Source organism: Talpa europaea (assembly GCF_964194135.1).
Source record: "Talpa europaea genome assembly, chromosome: 14".
Lineage (NCBI taxonomy): Eukaryota > Metazoa > Chordata > Mammalia > Eulipotyphla > Talpidae > Talpa > Talpa europaea.
In genome coordinates, this window is record NC_140082.1 from 5,804,369 (window position 1) to 5,828,095 (window position 23,727).

Here is a 23,727-nt window from a genome sequence, read left to right on the forward strand (position 1 = left end):
CCTCTCGGTACGCGGGCCAGGGTGCCAGGGTGCAGTGGGGCCTCACCCGCTCCCCTTCTCTCTTCCCCCGTCCCCGCCCCCGCTCTCCTCACCCTGTCACCCCGCCCGCTTTCTCTCCATCCCTGCCTGCCTCCCTTTCTTTATGCTCCTTTGCTTTTTTTTTTTTGAAAATGTTAAACATTTGTAAAAGCAGACAGAATTATGTAGTGAATTCCCAGGTACCCATCACTCAATATCAACAGCTACCCACTTGTTTCCTCCACACCCCACCCACTCCCTGCCTCCCGACTACTATGATTACTTTCACGTTCAAATAAAGCATTTAATGAGGAACTATTTCATGTCAGTGAAATATTATTATTATTAGCAAATATTATTAGCAAAGTGTAAAGGCAGGAAGGACACAGGGCAGGTTTTCTGATCCAGCAGACGGGGTAAAGGAGTCCTGGAGCCCTCGGTGGCTTTTGCAGGCCTTTATTGGGATTTACCAGGCAAGCGGCAGGTGGCGGGGGCTGGGAGGCCTGCCAGCCTCCTAGTCCCCAGCAACTCCTCACTCTGTCTGGGCTCTCTGCTTCTCTGCTTCTGCTGGCGTCCCCGCAATGCTGCCCTTAAAAACCCAGTGTCAGCCCAGGTGAATCCCATCTACATTTTGCAGGCTCGTCCACACCCTATTCCAGGTGCGGGCCATGAGGCATGCATTCAGGACCACAGAGTTCCTTCATCTATCCTAAAGTATCAGAAAAGCTTGATACTTTTTACCTTACCCTACAATCCACCCCCTCAGGGTTTTCTGCCAGTCTATACAAGTCATACACATTTCTCTTGGCAATAGAACACTGCAGCCATGGCCCACAAAAACAAATGAAATATATCACAATATAACAGAACACAAATAAGTCCAGGCAGGGCACCAACCTAGTGGCAAAAGACAATTATTGGCACCAGCAGATAATCCACCACTTCTGCTGCTGAAGGCACTGCTCATGTGAGAGAAGGGAACCACTCACGGCATCTGCCGTAACACACCAGGAGCCATCAGGCTTCCTGGCCTTCTCTGGCTGTGGTCTTGGCCACAAGCCACACACAGCACCCACCCCCAGGATGCACTCACTCTTGGACTGGCGATTCTTTACTCTTTTGGGGTAATCGCCAACCCTCAGTTTCTGTCTGTGGTCGCTCCAGCACTCGGCTTTCATAGCCACAATGCGACTCGCAGACCCCTGCACTCAGGCCAACCCATTGCACAAGTACACGGGTCGGGGATCCAAACTCCACATGCAGCCTCTCTTAGGTCCCCTCTTAGGCTTGAGCTCCACCCCAAGCCACGTTCCCCACCCATCCCCCAAGGACGGGCTCCTCAGTTCCTCACCCTCACTCAACTGTGAGCAGGGCATCACCCACAGGTGATGTTAAGAGACTCACTGGTCTTCTTCAGCTTACTTAGTGCTTAACAGCCGCTCAGGGCTTCCCAAACTTAGCACCAGCTTTTGCCTTCTCAGTTGGCTTTCTCTCCTCTGCCTAGCCGTTGGGCAATATACTGGCTGCTTTTCGCCACCAAGGCGCACTGGCCACCCCCAGATTCCCATCTCCTGGGGTGTACAAACAATACCGTCCTCCCCCTGAGTCCCCAAAACATATCAAACTTGCCAAGGTCCTCTGCCTTCTGGTGGGATTGTTAGTCCATTAGTCCAAGTTCATCGGCTTTTCTCTTTGTCCACACTGGGGAGCTCTGAATCGTGGTCCTTTCTTCACCGACGATTCTTGTTGCCTCGGGGGTCGTTGGCTGGTCCTCTCAGGTGTCTCCTCCTCCAGGTGAGGTCTCTTCCTGCAGCTCCCGGACCTTGTCCATCTCCTGTGCTGCCATGACACGTCTAGCGTTGTCACAGGCAAACAGTCTGCTACTCCTTAGTCCCTCCAGGTCTTCGGAGGGCTCCATACCCATCTGCATGGATCATCTTGCTGACTTACGCCAATTGTAAAGGCAGGAAGGACACAGGGCAGGTTTTCTGATCCAGCAGACCGGGTAAAGGAGGAGTCCTGGAGCCTTTGGTGGCTTTTGTAGGCTTTTATTGGGATTTACCAGGTACATGGCAGGTAGGGGTGATGGCAGGGGTTGGAAGGCTGGCAGGCCTCTTCACTCTAGTCTTCACTCTGGGCTCTCTGGCTTTCTCTCCCGTTCTCTCTGTTTCTCTCATGCTTCTGCTTCTCTGCTTCTGCTGGTGTCCCTGTGACGCTGCCCTTAAAAGCCCAGTCTCAGCCCAGGTGAATCCCATCTGCATATGCCCACACCCTACTCCAGGTGCCCGCCATCAGGCATGCATTCAGGACCACAGCATTCCATCATCTATCCTGATGGCGGGAGGGCAGAAAAGCCTGATACTTTTTACCTCACCCTACACAAAATCTTAGAGGTTGTGTCAGAAAGCCCTTATTGCTTTGTCTGATATTCATTTTAAAAGAAGAAATCAACAGTATCATTTTAACTGACAAATGGGTGACAGTCTAAGTCTCTTTCAGGGAATTCAAAATTAAATTAAGTCATGGTTTGTGTTGGGGAGGCTCAGGTGTCAATCTATCATCCCAATCATGTAACCATGTAGCCACAGAGAGGCATCCTTAAAATATTTTGAATATACAAAGGAGAGCTGCTACCTATAAACTAGAGAGGCAAGCGTCTCACAGAGCTGTTATGTGGGGACCAGGACTTGAAAAGGGCAGGTAGTTTTCTGGGTGGAGAAAGAAGACAGATTTGTTAAAGCAAATGGAAATCAAATGGTTATTGCTCACAACTGTGCTCTGTTGGTGAAAGCATTTGGATAGAAGTTGGAGGCATTTATATAAAAAAATGGTAACCAAAAATCAGATTTTTTTTTTTTAGAACCTGAAAATTTTGCTCTTATTTAATAGCTGTGTAGCTCTTTCCAGCTGTCTTCTTGGGCATGCTGTGGGTCACTTGGAAAATTAATGGAGTGAGTGTGGGGAATGGACACACACACACACACACACACACACACAGAATCAGTAACCAGGACAGTCCAACACCTGGCCAAATAACTTGAAGTGCATGTCCTACATCAAGTCATAATCTGTTTTCAATACACTTTCAGTCTAGGTACCTTAAAATGCATATGCCAAACATGTCACTTCAAACATTGCCACCTCTTTAACATCTAGTAGTAACAAGTTGTATCTTCAGAAGGATCATTGTCTTCAAAGCTAGTAATTTTGCTCCAATTTTGGCTTCTCAGAAAGTTTAACCTCATGGATGTCCCTTATCCTTAGTGTCTGGTTGGTAGTGACAAGGGGTTCAATGCAAAGGGGCTGGCTTGGTAGGACTGGACTCAGGAAGTAGTTACATACTTTGCAGATGAGGTATCTTTAGGTACTTAATGTTTCAGTTTTTTTTTTTTTTTTAAACTTAACAAAATCAAATGCTTTCAAACAGGGCTCGACTCTTAATTGTAATGGAGATGATGGAAGGGGGAGAGCTATTTCACAGAATCAGCCAGCACCGGCACTTTACAGAGAAGCAAGCCAGCCAAGTAACAAAGCAGGCAAGTTAACCCCCGGGTACCAATCAAACTGCCAACAGTGTTGGTTAACAAGCACAATTTCATTGGAGGGAATAAAAGAAAGCTTGAAGAAAAGCTCTTTTTGATCTCTCATTGCCTGCTTTGTTATGTAATCAGAAAAGATGCCTTGACAGGAGAAATGTGACCTGTTTTATGCTTGGGGGTGGGGGAACAGGACTGTATTCTTAAGTGACTGTCAATTGTTTGCCCATTGTGAGATTTAAATAAATTCTGGAAGGAAGGTAAACTTAACTCCTTTGTAGACTGTAGATATCTTTAGACATATAACTTCTAAGAACTGTTATTGAACTTTGAGTAAAATGTTACTGTACCCTCTGAAATATGTACAGTGTAAAAATATGTTCTAAAACACTTGCATACAAGATACTTTTTAATTATGAGTCACCTTTTTCTCATTTCCTCAGATTTTAATAGTATTCTAAGGTCTTTGAGAATTAGAATTGGCTGTATTCTCTAATTTGACATCACGTTTTATTGCTAGAGAAATAATTTATTTAACAAATAGTACTAGATATCCAATTGTGAATAACTCTTGAGGTGAAGGCTACACCTTCAAGGCCTATCTCAGGCCAAGTAAGCAAGGCAAATGAAAGCAGGAAGGATAGCCCAGTTGGTTCTTAAAAATTCTTCCAAGTTTTTCAGGAGCTTCAAGCATTTTTTGCTGCCTCCTTTCTAGTAGGGAGGAATGGGTGCTTGGAATTCCAAGACAGTTTCATGCTGAGCATTGAAGAACAGGTAGTACTTGTTCTTTCTGTTTAATTTTTTAAATTATACTTTGTAATTTTCAAATATGAGGACTGAGTGATGAGCTCTGGTAATCTCTAAAACAGAAACCCTTCACATCCTCCTAAACAGGCAACATTTTCAACAAGTGCATTGAACAAATTGGAACATGAGGTGGAAGAATCCCATCAGCTGCTTCCCATTTTTCTTGAAGGTATAGCTTGAGGTTGAGCTCCCTGGAGAGTTCTCTTCTGTGCCAGCATTAGTGCCTGCTGCCCTGCTGCGGGAAAGCCAGGCCTGCTGGACACTGCCAGCCACAGTGTTTTCTTTGCAGCGCTTGCCACATGGCAGACAAATGGAAGTAAAAGCATTTCATTTTTCTCATTTTGTACAGTTTTTCTGACAGAGAATTGTTCTACTGTTTACTTTTTGTTTAACACAGTACAGGCTACCATTAAACTAACTCATCCCTACTTAATTCATTTCTATTTCTTGAAACCCAGTCTTAATTTCTGCTTTAAAGTTAAAATCTGATCACAGTCTTAGTTGATTTTATTAAGGATTTTTTTTTTTTTATTTAAACATTCTGAATTCTCTAAACTGGGGACATTGAATGATATCTTTTCTAAGAAGTGGTTGCTCCATTCTGTCTTTTTCCAGATAGCTTTGGCTCTACAGCACTGTCACTTGTTAAACATCGCACACAGAGACCTCAAGCCTGAAAATCTGCTCTTCAAGGATAACTCTTTGGTGAGAGACGTGTTTTTCTTTATTTTGGTGCTTAGCGCAGGTCAGGAATGGGTGTGTGTGTGTGTTTGGAGGGCTCTGAATCGATGAAGAAACTAGGCCAATATTTCAGGCAGTTTCCATTTCTCACTTTTTGCCTTGGTAGAGGCTCAGAGAAATTGTTCCATATCCTGCTTTGGATCATTTTGGATGATGCTGATGTATATTTGTGGGGCTTAAGATTTTGGATATTATTTGGAGCGACTTTGGGAACGGGCAGGACTCTATATGCTGTTATATGTTCAATATTACCTTGCGACTTAAGAGTTGTATTTGTTGTTGACCTTGGTAAGGTGTGCCTTTCTTTCCAGTCCCCCGTTTTTCTGTGCAACATGTCCTCCAGACATGCCACTCTGGCTGTCATGAAGCTGATGTTAAGAGTGAAGCAATACCCTAAATTGAGGAGAGATGATGGGCCAAGAGATAGGGTCAGGGGGCATTTGACTTAAGATCTTGATTTTAGCGCTGCCTTTATAAATTATAAAGCAAGGCTAACTGTGAGTGGGTAGAAATTCCTTACTTTTGTATTGCTAAGAACAATTCTTTAATATGAATTATTGTCTCCAGATCTGGAGTCATGCTACTCACAGGCATAGGTCTCAGCTCAAAACTTGTGCGAGCTCAAAGTAACAAATCTTACAGCTGGATTTTCCTTTATTGTTTTCTGAGAACTCTGGAGCTGTGACTGCTGTTTGTTTTATTTTAGGATGCCCCCGTGAAGTTGTGTGACTTTGGGTTTGCCAAAATTGACCAAGGTGATTTGATGACACCCCAATTCACCCCATATTATGTAGCACCTCAGGTAAGCATGTGCAGTTTCTGCCGTAGGATGTATCACCAAACTGCCTATAGATTTGGGTTTCTTCTATTCTGTGGCACAGCTTGGCATATGCGTTAACAAACGGGAGGCAAAGAACTAGTTTCAGTAACCTACAGACTGATACTTTTAAAATCAACTTTATTGAGAGATGATTTATCTGCAATGAAATAACTCCTACTTTAAGTAGTTTGAGTTTTGACAATGGATTAATGATGACCATCACATTCAAGATACATATTATTGTCATCACTGCAGAAGCTGTCCCGTGCACTTTTGCTGTCAGTCTTCTCCCAGCCCCAGTCACTGTGATCTGCTTCCTGTCATTATCAGTTAGTTTTATCTGCTGTAGAATTTCATAAGAATGGAATTTATTTACATTTTGTGTTTTCACTTAGCATGTTCTTGAAATGTATCCATGGTGCCGCATAGTTCTTTTCTACTGCCTAGTAGTGTTCCATCATGACTAAGCCTTGTTTATCCATTCAACAATTGTTGGCTTTTGGAGCTTATTTCCCATTTTTGGCTTTATAAACAAAAGTGCTAGTAACATTGATTTCTAAGTTTCGAGGACATATTTGTCCCCTTTAAAATCTTTCCCCAAAATGTACCATTTGTATACACATCAGTAATGTATGAGTTTCAATTGCTTCACATTCTTACCACCAACTCACGTTTAGTATTTCTAATCTTAGTCATTCTAGTGGGTACCTCGTGTGATTTCATCGTGGATGTAGCTATACCATTTTCCTGATGGCTGTTGTTGTTGAGTTTGCTTTTTTCCATGTGTTTATTGACAGTATATTATGATATAACAGCAGAGCATTCTATTGTGAAATACAGGTACACATCTTTTGCCTTTACTTTGTTTTTGTTTATTATTTTGCATACAAGTTCTTGGTTATATGTATGTATGTATTTTGACTGCTGCTATAATTGCCAAAAACTTAGTGACTTAAAAAGCACATACTTATTACCTCAAGATTCTAGGATTTAGAAGTCTAAAATTGTTCCAGTTATCAGCAGAATTGTGTTCCTTTTGGAAGTTTTAGGGGAGAATCCATTCCCTTGTCTCTTTCAGCTTCTAAAGGCCACCGACATTCTTTGGCTTGTGGCCTTTACATTCTGAAAACCAGCAGTGCAGCATCTTCCATTCTCTCTCTAACTCTAGTTCCTCTTATCAGGACCCATGTGACACCCCCCCCACACCCCCCCCACAATCCAGGATAATCTCCTTATCTCAAGATTATCAATTAAATCAATCTTCAAAGTCCCTTCTGCTATATAAGGGACTGTATTCACAGATTCCAGGAATTAGGACATGGACATGTTGAGGAGCCATTACTCTGCCTGTCACACAGGGGTTATGAATATGTTTCTTAGTCTGTGGCTTCTTTTTAGTTTTCATAATGGTCTTTTGAATAGCAGAAGTTTACATTTTTATCAAATCCAATTCATTGATTTTTTTTTTATGGTTAGTACTTTTTGTTCTCCTCTAAAAAGTCTTTCCATATTTATGGACATGTTGATTTATAAAAAAACACTTCATAACCCAGAATGACAAGAGGTTTTTAACAGTAGATCTGTTTTTGTTTTTTTTTTTTTTACAATGCTCAACAATGCTGACAGGATTAGATTATTTTCAGTGAACCAAGCCTGAGGGTAAAAAAAGCACCAAAAATTTTAGGTTACCTAAAAATTTGTTACGGAAAGCTAGTAAAAACAGTTTAAGAATACTTTAGTCATTTTTTTCTGATGAAAAAGAAGTTGGTTTGGTTTTACATAAATACACTACTGATACTAAACTTAAATATTCCATAGCAAGTCATTTGAGCACGTAAAATTTCTATTCCTCGGATACTTTCTTTTGCTTCCCTATTTTTTTAAAAAAAGATTTCATTATTTATTTATGCAAGAACTGGGGTACAGGCCAGATGTGCAGGAGGGTGAAAGGATTCACCAGAGACAGAGCAGGGAACAGAACAGGCAAACTGACTGAAATACACTGTTGAGGGGAGCAGCGGGTGAGACAAGAGAGGTCTGCCTTACCATGTGGGTTGCTCGGCGGCCAGCAGGGGATCAAACTGGCACTGCAGAGGCTGCGGGCAGCTTCACAGCACTGTGCTCAGCCGCCTGTGCCACCAGGGAGGTCCTACTTCCCTGCTTTTTAATACCATTTCATTTGATACTAAATTCTCCCCGAGATCTTCAAAACATCCATTCCGAAAACATGCCTTCCTTTTTAAACACATCTCACTTTACTTGCATTCAGAATTATTACATCCTAGTTTTTAGTTTTTAGATTAAAAGACATTGTAACAGCTGTTATATTATCATTTCTTTAGACTGGATAACACATTTTTCTTTTTGGTGACATGACAATAATTGTCCTCTTGATCTGATTCTGACAGGTACTGGAAGCACAGAGAAGGCACCAGAAAGAGAAATCTGGCATCATACCTACCTCACCAACACCATACACTTACAACAAGGTAGGGGGAAGCCCCTCTTTACCTGTGAGCTTTTTGTTTTGTGATCCTCTGGGAATGTGACCAGTTCATTCTTATCCCTTAATATTTCTGGAAGCAGCACATATGCAGGAAAGTATTTGGAGTTCAAGTTCTTGTCTGATAAATTATAAAATAAAGCTTTTACCAGTTTAAGTTTTACAGGAACCAAGGTCAGCTGGAGGTTATTTATTTGGCTAGCTGTATAGTCCACCGACCACATTAAAAGACATGATTGTCTTAATTTTTTGAGGTGGCGGCCATTTCTGAGAATACTCCATGACCATTTATGGCACCATTCTTTCTTACCCCATAAAAAGCCCAACTTAACTTCTGTTACTTTCCCTGGTGGCCTTGGGGCCTCAGGTTGGTGAAGGATCTTAAGATGGCTGTGCAAAAACCTGCTCTGAAAATTTCTGACTGGATAGCTTTGGGGAGATGACCCCCTGAACCTAAAACTATGGCCAAGTCCCTGAAATCCTGGAGTGAGACCTTCCCTCCAGGTTGGCTAAAATCTACCTGCTATCGATTGGGCTTACTACAAGGCCAACGTGGTAAAAATAGGCTTGGTAGACAGCTTTGAGAAGAAATTTAATGTCTTGAAGTTTCCTGTGCCAGAGGGTAAATATACTATCCAGGTAGATGCTAAAGAAAAAGAAGATATGAAAAGTTGTGCTGAGTTTTTCAGTCTCTCAAAGACCAGGATTGAGGAGCACCAGAAAGAGCTGGAGAAGATGAAGAACGTAATTCCCTCAATCATCTTCCCAGAAACCAAGTTAGACAAGAAGAAATATCCCTATTGACTTCATAAGCCGATTGAGAATTTAGAAATTTCAGTCTGAGAGAATGTTCTTGTTCTTGTATTGTAAAATCTGGACATTAGAAATAATGATAAAGTGAAAAAGACAAAACCCTGACTTAGAACAGTGTCTAGTACAACTAGTAAGTGTTCCTAAATGTTACCTGGTACTACTACCGTTTTCAAACTGTAGCCTGTACAGCAAGCATCTCAGTTCTAAAGCACAAGAGGTTTAGGGCCTCTTGAAACAGGTTCTGGAGTCGCCAAGTAAATTAGAAAAAAAGCAATCTGCTCGGAGACTCGAGGCTGGATATGTAGACGAAGGTGACAGGAAGGGGACTGAGGACAGTGAAAGGCAGTAGGCTATCTCTTTCTGGGCCCTGCGCTTTGGAAGCATATATATAGAGAGAGCATCAGTAGCGTCAAAGTTACAGAAAGGTTAGTTCTCTTAAGACTTCCTGAAACTTTTTCAGACTGTGTGAAGTGGTTCTTGGCGCTGTCAGCCTATGTATGTCAGGAAATTTTATATTAGGGCTCTGCCTCGTCTATGAGTGACTTATTTTCTTTTTGCTTTCAGAGCTGTGACTTGTGGTCCCTGGGGGTGATTATCTATGTGATGTTGTGCGGATACCCTCCTTTTTACTCCAAACATCATAGCCGGACTATCCCAAAGGATATGCGGAGAAAGATCATGACGGGCAGTTTTGAGTTCCCAGAGGAGGAATGGAGCCAGATCTCAGAGATGGCCAAAGATGTTGTGAGGAAGTGAGTTCTTGGGTGGGGAGGCCAAAGAGGCCTTAAGGTGATGCAGCAGCAGGAAATGTTGGGTAGAGAAAAGTCATTTGTTTCGCAGGCATGCTCCTTCCCATTCTAGCACCTCAGAAATCTTATCCCTGGAGCCTGAGGTGAGAGTTCTCTGTCTCCACACCTCAGTGAAAATGGAGCTTTGCTTTCTCCTGTTGCATTCTTAGAATTTGTCTTCAGGGTTGTGAACCCAGGTCCCTCAGTGGCCAGTGTCTCTGTGGTCATCACTGTAGGACCTTGAATACCCCCTGGTGTGACCTTCTTACATATCAGCCAGTTTGGGACAGACTTGGTGCCAGGAACCGAACCAGGGTGCTAAGACAACGCTGATGCTTTTGGCGTTTCATTCTTTGGCTGCTGTAGAAATGTGTGATTGTGTGTGGACCCTACCCTTCAACCTTCTCTGCTAGTTGTTTGCTCTGATGGATATTAAGGGGAGGAGAATTTGGAAGAATGAGGGAGAGTTGACATTCGGAGTCCTTGGGTAGCTAGAGGAGTAGGTAAGAAGTCAGATCTAAATTTAAGGTAATTTTCTTTTTCTGTCCACCTGGGAGGGAAGGCTTGACTTCTGGGACTTAAGTGCTGTTCTGCTATTCCTACTGCTTGGTCTTCACTGAGCTATAGCTCCCTTTCTAGTTTCAGTTTCTTCATCTGTAATGTAATTAAGACATACATGAAAGGGGGAGTATCTCGGAGCTGTCTCCTGACACTACATTCATTTCTCTATGGAGAGTACTGCTCTCTTTCAAAAGTGAGCTTGTTGGTTAGTGCTGGTAGAAAAGTCCCAGTGATTAGGGACCTATGTATATAAAGAGGGACAAGTTTGTAAAGAGGGCAAATGAAGGTTTTCTAGGAGGGTGGAGGCAATGTTTCAACCATCAGCTGTTTTCCCATGCTAGTTCCATGCTATATTCAGAACTAATTAACCTCAAGATCCTCTAGGTTTCTTTGTCAGTTCTATTGAATATATTTCCTATCCCTAGAGCAACACTGATTATCATCTTTCAGCTTTGGGATTCTTTTCTAAATAATCCTTTCTTAGAGCCTGAAGCTGTTTGTTTCAAATGATCTAAAAAGTTGCAGAGAACCTGAAAAAGCTAGTGGGCATGTTTTCCAGACTGTGACATGTGGACTATCACAAAGGACACGTAATTGGAGGAAGGGGCTGTGAACAGCCTAGGGAACATGCTGAGGTGTGCTAGGAATTGCATGAGCATGAATGGGCAAGATGTAAAGAAGGAAGATCAAAGAGCAGGTGGTGCAGAGCAGTAATGAGGTTAGAAGGACATGCTGTCCCCTTCTCAGACTCTAGATTTTTAGCTTTTGAGTATCTCTAGAATAAAGAGTTTATATTCTGCCATATGGCAACTTCTAAGAGTTTTATCAGAAGTAGTAACCTGGATTTTCAGAGTTATATGACCCCTCAGCTAATTTCGCAGCCACTGTCAGTCAAAAGAGCACTTTAAAAAAAAAAAAAAAAGTCCCTTTTGGAAATTAGAACTGACTGTCCTAGAAATACCACTGGATTAAACCCTTTGCTATCATTTTTATCTTTGTCTAATATAAGACAGGCCACCTATGGACACAGCGCCCTTAAAGCTTAATGCAGATGGAAAGCCTAGTCTTATAGGAGTTGGTAGAAATTCACGAGCTGGAGCGGGTTAGCACCAAATCCAGGAACTTTCTGGCCTTCTGAGAGCACCTGTGTATCACAGCCCTGTTGTCGTTTTCTCTGCAGGCTCTTGAAAGTGAAACCAGAGGAAAGACTCACCATTGAGGGAGTATTGGACCACCCCTGGCTCAATTCAACTGAAGCCTTGGATAACGTGCTGCCCTCTGCTCAGCTGATGATGGATAAGGTTTTGAATGATACGTATTTTGTTGGTCAAGAGGCTGTTTTTGAGAAGAAATGTTCAGGTTCAACTCAGTGAGGGTTTAAAAGGAAAATAATGCAGAGCAAATGGTCTTTCCCAAGAAAACATCTGGTTTCCTGAAAATCAGGATCGGAAATAAAGAGCTGCTTTCCATAAAACACTAGCTCATGGCCCAGTAAATATACACCAAGGGAGCACTCCAGATTTGTGCTACAGGGTTGGGGGGCACAAAGCAGTCTTAAGACCCTCGCCCTCTGCCCAAGGGGTTTAAACAGATTGGTTAGAAAAGCCAGTAAAAATCAGGCAAGCAGAACATTTCAGAGCTTTTTCATGCTAAATTTTCTCTGAATGCCACAGTACTCAGAAAAAGAGAACACCTTTGAAGGGCTTATAATTTGGTTCTTAAAGAGAACATTTATTAGCTATTTTGTGACAGTTGCTTTCACATTTTCAGCCATTAGCTGGCCTTGAAGAATCTGTGCCCAAATTGGCAAGCAACATGAGCAGAAAATTAGAGACTGAAGTTTGCCAGTCAGAGAAAAAAGCCTGACTTCACTAATGAAGTTGGTGAGATGGGTGTGGCAGGCCAGGCTTTGAAAGTAGACAGAGGGATTTAATCTTTTTTTTTTTTTTAAGATTTATTTATTTAACAAGAACCGGGGTACAGGCCAGATGCGAGAGAGGGTGAGAGGATTCACCAGAGACAGGGAACAGAACAGGCAGACTGACGAAATACACTGCTGAGGGGAGCAGCGGGCATGACAGGAGAGATCTGCCATGCCATGTGGGACCCTCGCCTGCCGGCTGGGATCAAACCAACACTGCAGAGGCTGCAAACAGCTTCACAGCATGGCGCTCAACCTCCTGTGCCACCAAGGGAGGCCCAAGGGATTTAATCTTAGTAGGACATAACTGAGGGGACATTTTAGATTTTTGAGAAAGGATTTGCCACAGAGAAGGTATTTAGGAATGGTGAGCAGACTTGCCAACCTACATCTTCTGTAGTGAGGTGACGAGAGATCTCTTAAGAGCTGAGAGTAGAGGGGCCTCCCCGGTGGCGCAGCGGTTGAGCGCTGGGTTGCGAAGCTGCCCACGGCCTCTGCGGCGCTGGTTTGATCCCCGGCTGCTCCCCGGCCACCGGAGGAGGATCCCACGTGGCGCGCAGACCTCTCCTGCCGCCCGCTGCTCCCCTCAGCAGTGTACTTCGGTCCTTCTGCCTGCTCTGCTCCCCGCTCTGGCTCTGGTGAATTCTCTCACCCTCCCGCGCTTCTGACTGTACCCAGTGCATGTATAAACAGACAAACAAACAAACAAACAAAATAAATAAATAAATAAAACATGCCTCTATAAAAAAAAAAATAAAATTATTAAAAAAAAAAAAGAGCTGAGAGTAGAGATGAATGAGGATTTGAAGACAAATTTCTACCAATTTTGGTGACTGAATATATGTAAGTGGGTATCATCGGGTATTACCATTGACAGATAGAAGGAAATTAAAAAACCAGACTGGTTTGGGTAAAGAGAAGTTTTAGATATTATTTATAGTGATAGACATTCAAATGAATGAGATGTGTGGTGGGGACCTGAGTGTGGCTGAAAGGTCAAGGCAGTGACACAGACTTGACTGTTACTAGCTTAGAAGGAATGGAATTGAAATGTGAGAAAATAAATGATTAGGGGGCCTCCCTGGTGGCGCAGATGGTACAGCGCCTCACTGTGAAGCTGTCCGCAGCCTCTGCAGCGCGGGTTCAATCCCGGCCTGCCGGGGAGAAACCCACATGGCGTGGCAGACCTCTCCTGCCTCACCCACTGCTCCCCTCAGCAGTGTCTTCTGTCAGTCTGCCTGTTCTGTTCCTCACCCTGTCTCTGGTGAATCCTCTCACCCTCCTGCGCATCTGGCCTGTACCCCAGTTCTTGTATAAATAAATATATCTTTAAAAAAAAGGAAAATAAATGATTAGGAGAAAGGAATGTTGAAGCCTCCTTTAGTTTAGCTGGAATATGGAAGAGAAAGGAGAAACAGTTCTCTCCATTTCTAATTTGTGGGTGGTTGTCTTCCTGGTATAAATATGACCAGTAATCCAAAAATGGTCTGGTTAGTTTAAAATCCAAAGGGATTACCTGGTTCCTGTGGTTGTAGGCACATACAGTGTGGATTTCCTTAAGATCTTAGAAATGAAAAAATAAGATTGTCTTCTGGAGTTACTTTAAAATTAGTGCATAATGAGGCCAAGTGTGGTGGCTATCTGGACTTTTTTTTTTTTTTTTTTAAGATTTATTTATTCATGCATACAAGAACCAGGGTACAGGCCAGAGGCGCAGGAGGGTGAGAGGATTCACCAGAGACAGAGTGGGGAGCAGAACAGGCAGACTGACTGAAATTCACTGCTGAGGGGAGCAGCGGGCGAGATAGGAGAGGTCTGCTGTGCCATGTGGGATTCTCCCCTGCCAGCTGGGATCGAACCTGCGCTGCAGAGGCTGCAGACAGCTTCACAGCACTGTGCTCAACTGCCTGCGCCACCAGGGGAGGCCTGCTATCTGGACTCTTAATGAGAATGAGTGACTCCAAGGCCTGCAAGATGGAAGTGCACTGTGACAGAAACGAAGTGGGTTGGTCACCTTTGGAACTGTAGAAAAATGACCATATATGTAGCTGTTTAATAGTGTCCATTTAAGCCATGTAGAAGATGGAAGCTGAGCTCACGACCTTGAGCTGTTCCCATCTTTTTGGCTGGGCCATCACTGATGAGATAGATGTGAGGATACAGGGGACCAGGGCCAACTACCACGGTTTCCTTAACTGAGTTCAAACTCTTCCTGATCTAATTGCACACTTACCAACAAACTACTGTTTTGAAATTGTCAAATTTTGTTGTTGAAATTTAAACAATATAGAGGTATCTAAAATTAAAAAGCAAAAATACCCTTTCATTCCTCTGCCATGGTTTTACTGAGTGGTGAGGTCATCAATGGCTTAATGTGTCCTTCCTGATACTTTTCTAGGGGTATACACACATACTCATGAGTCTGTCCTCTTTTAAAATACAAAAACAGAATCATCTTGTCACAAAGCTTTCTGCTCATTATTTCCCTCCCTCAGGGAGAGCATTCACTGGTCATAAAGACACAGACTCTAAGGGTTCTAGACTCCATGACTGTTTTTTCTCATTGTAAATTGATCAACGGGCTTATAGATCAGTTTGCGAGCATCTCCCTTGCTCACTATGGCAACTATTTGGGGTTCAGAGCCATCAGGGCTGAACTGACTGTCTATATTATGAAGGCAGTGAACAAATGCCATTGTGGGAGGAGCAGTAGCCAGCCTTTCCCCTAGTGTTCATGCACACCTTTATTTACACGTGGTCTTGCCGATCACTGCGAGCATAGTCTGGTTGGTATTTCTTATTTGCATCTCTGTCCCCTCACAGGGAAGTAGGGCTAGCTGTTATGTGACCCTTGGTTGGCCTGGATTCCGCTGATCCATGGAGAAGAGTTCTCTGCCTTATAGAAATTTGTATATTGCCAGCATGAGTGTAAAATTGCCTTAGTTCTTTGAGCTCTCCTTCCTACTTTCTTATATTGACTTTTTAGGTGCTCAGAAATAAATGTGGAAAACTGATGACAGTGTTTGCATTTAGGCAGTGGTTGCAGGAATCCAGCAGGCTCATGCCGAACAGTTGGCCAACATGCGAATCCAGGATCTGAAAGTCAGCCTCAAGCCCCTCCACTCTGTGAACAACCCCATTCTGAGAAAGAGAAAATTACTTGGGTAACTGAGCTTATTTCTTCAATTGTCTTTCATCGCTGGTGTGGCTGGCGTGTAGGATTCTGAATGGTCAGCAAGGGTCTGCCATTTTTCTACCTCTTAAGAAGGTGGAGAAAATAAGAAATGGCATCAGAAGTTGCAGATACTCTATAGTTAATTTATCTGAAAAATCGTTCCCTAGAGTTAATATCTTTTGAGAATTGGGTTTTTGTTCTCACCTTGTTTTTACCTGTCTCTCAAACTTAAAGCACCAAGCCAAAGGACAGTGTTTATATCCACGACCATGAGAATGGAGCTGAGGATTCAAATGTTGCCTTGGAAAAACTCCGAGATGTGATTGCTCAGTGTATTCTCCCCCAGGCTGGTAAAGGTCACATCATTTACAAATTTTCTGTGTGTGTTGGGGGGGCGGGAGGGGGGTGCGCGTGCATGCGTGCACGCATAGCACATGCTCGTGACAAAAGGAGTTGTTTTAATTTGGGGTTGTCTGTCTCATCTTTGTGTTATAAGAAAATAAGTATATTATAGACATTTGTGCCCACTAAAAAGAGTAGACATTGGGAATTCAGAAATGTGTAAGTTCTGCCCCTTTGATTTCCTGTGAAGTTTCTAGTTTAGATTTAATTGTCACTGTCACATGCAGCATGTGTTCTCTTAGGTTTTTGTTTTTTTTTTTTTAAAGATTTATTTATTTATTTATACCAGCACTGGGTACAGTCAGAAGCGCGGGAGGGTGAGAGAATTCACCAGAGCCAGAGCAGGCAGCAGAGCAGGCAGAAGGACCGAGTACACAGCTGAGGGGAGCAGCGGGCGGCAGGAGAGGTCTGCGCGCCATGTGGGACCCTCCTCTAGTGGCCGGGGAGCAGCCGGGGATTGAACTGGCACTGCAGAAGCTGCGGGCAGCTTCGCAACCCAGCGCTCAACCGCTGTGCCACCGGAGAGGCCCTCTCTTAGTTTATTAAGGAGGGCATAGGAATAGACGATGGAGAGTAAGCAGTGTGGACAGGGTCAGGATTGGGTTGCAGGCTGTTAAATACCGTTTCCAGAGCCTTTACAGTGCAAGGCTGTTACTAAATTGTGAATATGAAGAGAACACCTGCTTAGTAAGGAAATGGCCCCTGCTGCTATTCATACCGTGGCCTGAGTGTGAATTACACATGATTCCTTTGGAACTTTCTTCAGTGTGTTCTTTCTCCACTCGGGGTATGTGGATTTGACTCAATAGATGAATTTGAGATGCTTCACGTAGTAGGCCAGAAAGCTGTTGAGTTTCCTAGATTTGGGTTTTAAGAGAACTCATGTAGTGTACAGCAGATAATCTTCCAAAATAAGAAATAGGTATAAGAGAAACAGGGTAGCCCAGTCAGCCTTGTTTTCCCTCCCACTCTTGGTCTCTTCGGTTAGCCAGGTATTTTTGTGCAGCAATAGAGTCTGACACTGCCTGTTTCCCATTCCCCAAAGCTAAGACTTGAACATCAGAGGATTTATGTGAGGCTGTGGAAGAATAAGAGTTCAGAGACCAAAATTGGTCCACATATAATGGACTAGCCTGTGGTAGAGTTTGCACCTGTAATCACTTTTCAACAAGTGGGACATCATGTCTTTCCTTCTCTAATACTGAAATTCCATGATGCTACAGGAAAATGCAACTACTTCTTCATCTTTATCAATAGGAGAGAATGAAGACGAGAAGCTGAATGAAGTAATGCAGGAGGCTTGGAAGTATAACCGAGAATGCAAACTCCTAAGAGATACTCTGCAAACCTTCAGCTGGAATGGTAGGGGTCCTAATCACTCCTTTCCTCAGGAATATAGATATGTGACTGTTCAGAAGATTTGGGATCTCTGGGGGGCTGGGCTGGAACTGTTTTCAGGTGAAGTAGGGCTGGAGAATGAATGGAGTAGTGTGGGACAGAGGGTTATACCCTGCATTAACGGCCCATGCATATCCAGACATCCGGCCCCTTCTGCAGAGTTCATATGTTGAACTCTGGAGAACTGCTCTCGCACACCACTTGGGGTTAAAGTCCCTGATCTCGGAAGTCTCAGATACCAGGATGGGCTGTTCACCAGGTCATTAAGGAGCAGTGTACTCTAAGGGGAGAAAGGACGGAGTATTAGGAAATCCATCTTGCTCATCTATTTAGCTTAACCACTTGGGGTTAAAGTCCCTGATCTCGGAAGTCTCAGATACCAGGATGGGCTGTTCACCAGGTCATTAAGGAGCAGTGTACTCTAAGGGGAGAAAGGACGGAGTATTAGGAAATCCATCTTGCTCATCTATTTAGCTTAACCACTTGGGGTTAAAGTCCCTGATCTCGGAAGTCTCAGATACCAGGATGGGCTGTTCACCAGGTCATTAAGGAGCAGTGTACTCTAAGGGGAGAAAGGACGGAGTATTAGGAAATCCATCTTGCTCATCTATTTAGCTTAACCACTTGGGGTTAAAGTCCCTGATCTCGGAAGTCTCAGATACCAGGATGGGCTGTTCACCAGGTCATTAAGGAGCAGTGTACTCTAAGGGGAGAAAGGACGGAGTATTAGGAAATCCATCTTGCTCATCTATTTAGCTTAAAGAAGAGTTAAAGATTAGAGAGAGTTGGCCAAATCTGTTCTTTGAATTTTTCTTCCCAGGAAAAGAAGGAAGAGATATATTTCTTAAGCTGCTTTTTATATTATCTTTCTAGTTTAACACACTAAACTAGATTTCAGCTCCAGTATGCTCAGGAAAGGAGCAAACTATCTGACTTCATTGCCTGCTTGGTTCATGTACCTGAGAAATCCAAATATGGGCCTTTCCCTTATTTGGAAAAGATTAACTTTCCTGGGATTTTTGAAAAAGATTTTGGAATATCAGTACAAAAAAGTGATTGCATTTGAAATGTGCACTTCTGATGAGTTTTTAAAAAATGAACACTCCTCCATAACCAGTACCTAAGCATGGTGGTGAAACATGGACCCCTCTTCAGATTGCCACCTCCCTCCCCTCAAGGGTAATCATGATCTCGATCTCTAGCACCATAAATTAGTATTGCCTGGTTTTGCTTCTTATCTAATTTGGTATCAGATAAGTCTGTTCCTTTGTGTGTTTTTTTAGTTAACACTATATTAGTTAAATTCAACCATATAGTTGTGTTTAGTGGCAAATCATTCTCGTATAAATATATATTTTCCTCAGTACATATAGTGTATATAATGTCTGTCCGTCCGTCCATCCATCTATTCTCCATTCCACTGTTAGATGGACATTTGGGTTTTTTCCAGGTTTTGGTATTAAGAAAAAATCTGCTATGGGGTGGGGAATGGGTAAAATGGGTGATAGTTAAAATGTACACATTTCTAGTATAAGATAAATAAGTTTTGGGGATGGAATATACAGCATGGTGACGATAGTTAATAATACTGTATTGCATATTTGAAAGTTGCTAAGAGCAAATTTTAAAAGTTCTTATCACAAGAATAGTACTTCTGTTAATATTCTATGATGATGGATATTGACTAGACTCATTGTGATGATCATTTTACAATATATACAAATATCAAATCATTATGTTGTACACCTGAAACATATAATGCTGCATTGTGGTTTTTTTAAAAGATTTATTTATTTATATAAGAACTGGGGTACAGGTCAGAGGCATGGGAGGGCAAGAGAATTCACCAGAGAAAGCAGGGAGCAGAACAGGCAGACAGACTGAAGACACTGCTGAGGGGATCAGTGGGTGAGGCAGGAGAGGTCTGCCAAGCCATGTGGGTTTCTCCCTGGCCAGCTGGGAATCGAACCTGTGCTGCAGAGGCTGCGGACAGCTTCACAGTGCAGTGCTCAACCCTCTGCACCACCAGGGAGGCCCTAGATTGTTAATTATGCCTCCATGAAAACTTTTTAAAATTCTTCTCATAACTAACATTGTTTTTTTGGTATTTTCTAGAGTTAGTTTAAAAAATTCAGCCAATAGAAAAGGAAATAAAATGGCTATATTTTGATGAACTCATCTTGTATAAGTCTAAGATTGGAATTGCTAGTTCACGGGTATATTTATCTGCTTGACTTTAGTAGGCACTGCCACCAGGTTTTCAAAATGTAATAATTGTACCAATGGCTACTTCTACCAGCAGTATTTGAGGGTTGTGGTTATTCTACATCCACATCAACACTTGTTACTGCCTAGCTTTTTAATTTTAGTCATTCTGGTTAGTATGTAGGGTATTATAATATCATTTTACTTTGCCTTTCCTGGTGACTTATGAAGTTAAACACATCTTAAATGTTGGCCATTTAGATTTCTCCTTTTGGGAAGTGCCTATACTTTTGCCCATTTTTCTCATAGATGTGTAGGAGTTCTTTATATATTGTGGATAAAGCCTTTTGTCAGACTTATATATTAAAAAGATCCCTCTTTGTGGTTTCCTTCTATGCTACAGTAGTGAACTTTGGATTTTAGATGCTAATCCAATAGCCAGGTTAATGGAACTGCTAAATTGCTATCTGAAAAATCTAAACTAGTTTTCAGCAGTAATGGGGATGGTCCCTCCACTGGTAAGGGTGAATTTGACTACTTTAGCATACCTTATTTGGTTCCTGTCAAGAGTCTGTCATCTCCCAGACTGACTTTTTTTCTCTCTTGTGTTTCAGGTCGTGGATTCACAGATAAAGTAGATCGACTAAAACTGGCAGAAATTGTGAAGCAAGTGATAGAAGAACAAACTACGTCCCATGAATCCCAATAATGATAGTGTCAGACTTTGTTTTTTAACATTTTGAAAAATTATTCTTTAATGTATAAAGTAATTTTTATGTAAATTAATAAATCATAATTTCATTTCCACAGTGCTTAAAAATGCTGTATAGATTTAGATACAGGATTTACTAATAGTGTAGTTCATTTTAAGAAAATCTCAGTTCATAGAGATATATGATTAGGACTGTGTTACTCATGTGTGTAAGATGACAGATGATACTGTCAAGCAAGATTGTTTCATTTGTAATAAAAACGATTTGCTAGTGGTAGACATAAAGCTATTTTGACCTTTTCTTCTTAGTAAAACAGTTGAAACAAGTACTGTGGAATCTGGTTTCAGTTGCCCTGTGTATTTACTTTCTGAACTATTGGGGATGAAGTCTGGTGCCAAGAAATCTTTGTGGCTCCTTAATGCACACTGCCTGTTGGGCCTCACAGTATGCCCGCTGCCCTGGTGTCAAAGGCAGAAAACTGAGCTTTCATTTCTCTGATTTCACAGAGAAAAATGGTAGTGGTTCCCCCCACTCACATTTGCTAAATGGTATTAATGGTTCCTTAAATCTAATAGGGATCTCTTTTGAGGTAATTCTTTTTACTTTTTTTTTTTAAATCTTTTTTTTTTTTTTAATAGAGGCATGTTTTATTTATTTATTTGTTTGTTTGTTTGTTTTGTTTATACATGCACTGGGTACAGTCAGAAGCGCGGGAGGGTGAGAGAATTCACCAGAGCCAGAGCTGGGAGCAGAGCAGGCAGAAGGACTGAAGCACACTGCTGAGGGGAGCAGCGGGCGGCAGGAGAGGTCTGCGCGCTATGTGGGACCCTCCTCCGGTGGCCGGGGAGCAGCCGGGGATCGAACCGGCGCCACTGAGGCCGCGGGCAGCTTCGCAACCCAGCGCTCAACCGCTGCGCCACCGGGGAGGCCCAATTCTTTTTACTTTTAACCACAGCTTCAGTTTCCCCTCTCCTGATACTCCACTCTGTCCTTACCCTTCCCTGCAACCCCCACCAAGCTCCACAGCTTTTTTCCTTTCTCTGTTTTTCTGGTTCCCCTTTTATGGGATGACTTTTCTGAGAATTTTTCATGTCATGAAAACTGGACTATTGGATTAGCATGTAAGGTCTTTTTTTTCTCTTAAAGCAGCCCCTTTTTGTTTGTAATGCTTCTGAGTTTCATGTGGTATCTTTGGGGCTGCATTTCTTTTGCGAATGTACCCTCCATTTTTAGAAGTATGGTTTTGGCCCAGGGGTTAGCTTTTTCAAGGGAAAACAAGCCCAACTACTTTTCTAGTTTTCTATTGTACATATGGGCACATTTGTAAACGAGGTTTTTGGAAAGCACTTTTTGGTGGGTACCTGTGTTGATATATACAAGAGCTAATAGGCTATTCAGAGAGTAAAGCAAAGGGATCAGTAGGCTCAGTTATTCAGTTTTTTCCTGTCACAGTCTCTTCAATCAAAATTGACCACACAAAGTTCACTTTATTTTCTAACTCCTCCACTTTGCTGAGCATGCTCCGTATCTGTGTGACTGACATGGGAGTGTAAGATAAAATACACAGTTACTTTTAAGAGTTACCTTATTGCTTTGGTACCCTTTATCTTGGAAAATTTGTAATTCAAGGTAATTTTTCAGATAAGATTCAGTTATCTTAAGTTATTGGATAAATGTTACTTGGGATAAGTGGTTCCTCTATAAGGGATAGTTACGCTATAAAGGATAATTCAGTACTTTTAAACATGACAAAATCAAAGAGTTAGGCAGCAGAGAACCAAATTTTCTCAATTGACTGATGAGAAAATTTATCTGAGATTTGAATTAAAGGGTTGAAGTAAATAATTCTGTATATCAGTAAAATGCAGTCTCACAAGTCCCTTACAATTTCAGGAAATAATCTGCACTTGTTTCTAGAATCTTTTGTTCTAGAAACAGCTAAACACTTGTTTTTTTCTTAGGGCAAAGGTTTGTTCAGTATTCACTGGGGAAAGGAAAGCAGTGATTAAATTTGTTACTCTTCTTTTTCTTCAAAGGAACTTTCTAGCATGCCCTTTCTACCATTAACTTCTTGAATTTGTCATATAGATGTCTTAAAAGAATACCCAAAAGGACACTTCCGTTTACTCTGAGTGACAGCTGCCCATGTTTCAGTCCCTTCAGGCTGAATTAGTCTGACCCCCACAATGAGTGCTGTCCCAGACATGTCCAGATCAACAGCATGCTGGAAGTTAGTGAGTTCCCTGGAGGGTGCTCCATCTCTTGTAAACTCACAGGTGGGTTCTACCTGGACAGAGTTTCTTGACCAGATAATAGCTCCCAAAAGATTTAGCACCGACCTTCAAAGTAGAGTTTTGTTTGTGGACTTCCTTTGTTGCAAATAGCAAATTCTCCTTTTACATTATGGTCAGGTTACTAAGCAAAATTTGCACATAACTGAAAGTGAAACAAAACCGTTCTTGTCTCTGCTGGCCTGTCTCTAATGCTGTGTTTGCACACAGTTGATGCTGTAAGAACAGTTCTCTTGAGCAGCAGGTTGGTCTCCAGTATTCCCACGATTTGCTAATCCCATTCTCACTAAAACCATTAACACTCAACTACCTTCAGACTTTGCCATAATAACAAATCTGCTTGATGTAAAACAACTTGTATTTTCTACTGTATTGTATGTGTATAAAAGAATACCTGTCAGAAATTGCTTGAAATATATAGGTAGGAGGAACTGCCTTTTTATAGAGTTTTATTGATACTCACTGGAGAATAGTTGAGGAAGTTACTGGATTATTGGTTAAAGAAGTCAGATAATGTAAATGAAATTAGATCTTGTATATTTGTGTGTGTGTGTGTGTGGTTTCTGTATTGAAAATGCTTCAGTTTGAGAACTCGAAAACTAGTTCTTAAAGTCATTTTTATTTAAGAAGTAGAAGTGTTCTTTCATTATTGATTTGATTCTTTTTATCCCACAAATAACTTAATTGCTCTGCCTGCTTGGGCTCAGTTATAGGGAATCCCCTTAAATTTGTAGTAACTTCCAAATTATAAAATTTCAAGTGGCTTTTGTCATACTAAAGAGAAGGAGAAAAGCAATCATACAAGGAGAAAAGCATTCCAGCTGGAAATAATTTCACCTTTTTTTTTTTTAAATTTATTTATTGATTTATACAAGCACTGGGTACAGTCAGAAGCACGGGAGGGTGAGAGAATTCACCAGAGTCAGAGGGGAGAGCAGAGCAGGCAGACTGACGAAGTACACTGCTGAGGGGAGCAGCGGGCGGCAGGGGAGGTCTACGCGCCATGTGGGACCCTCACCCGGTGGCCGGGGGATT

The 23,727-nt window shown here is 42.2% G+C and overlaps 1 protein-coding gene across 9 annotated transcripts in view; it reads left to right on the forward strand.

Annotated features, from left to right (window-relative positions):
* The window catches only part of MAPKAPK5 (MAPK activated protein kinase 5), a gene marked incomplete at both ends in the record, with an annotated part of 31,646 nt that extends 11,249 nt beyond the window's left edge, over positions 1-20,397 (forward strand). Inside the window, 10 exons of one of the 9 annotated variants that reach the window (XM_084253846.1) lie at positions 3,446-3,554; positions 4,977-5,066; positions 5,809-5,904; positions 8,331-8,411; positions 9,803-9,990; positions 11,768-11,888; positions 15,542-15,672; positions 15,918-16,039; positions 17,343-17,447; positions 20,303-20,397. In XM_084253846.1, the coding sequence (XP_084109972.1) occupies positions 3,446-3,554; positions 4,977-5,066; positions 5,809-5,904; positions 8,331-8,411; positions 9,803-9,990; positions 11,768-11,888; positions 15,542-15,672; positions 15,918-16,039; positions 17,343-17,447; positions 20,303-20,397 (1,138 nt within the window). The remainder of the gene's footprint in view (positions 1-3,445; positions 3,555-4,976; positions 5,067-5,808; positions 5,905-8,330; positions 8,412-9,802; positions 9,991-11,767; positions 11,889-15,541; positions 15,673-15,917; positions 16,040-17,342; positions 17,448-20,302) is intronic. The other 8 variants (XM_084253847.1, XM_084253851.1, XM_084253848.1 and 5 more) reach the window with 8 other exon arrangements.
* Positions 20,398-23,727: the final 3,330 nt, after the last annotated feature.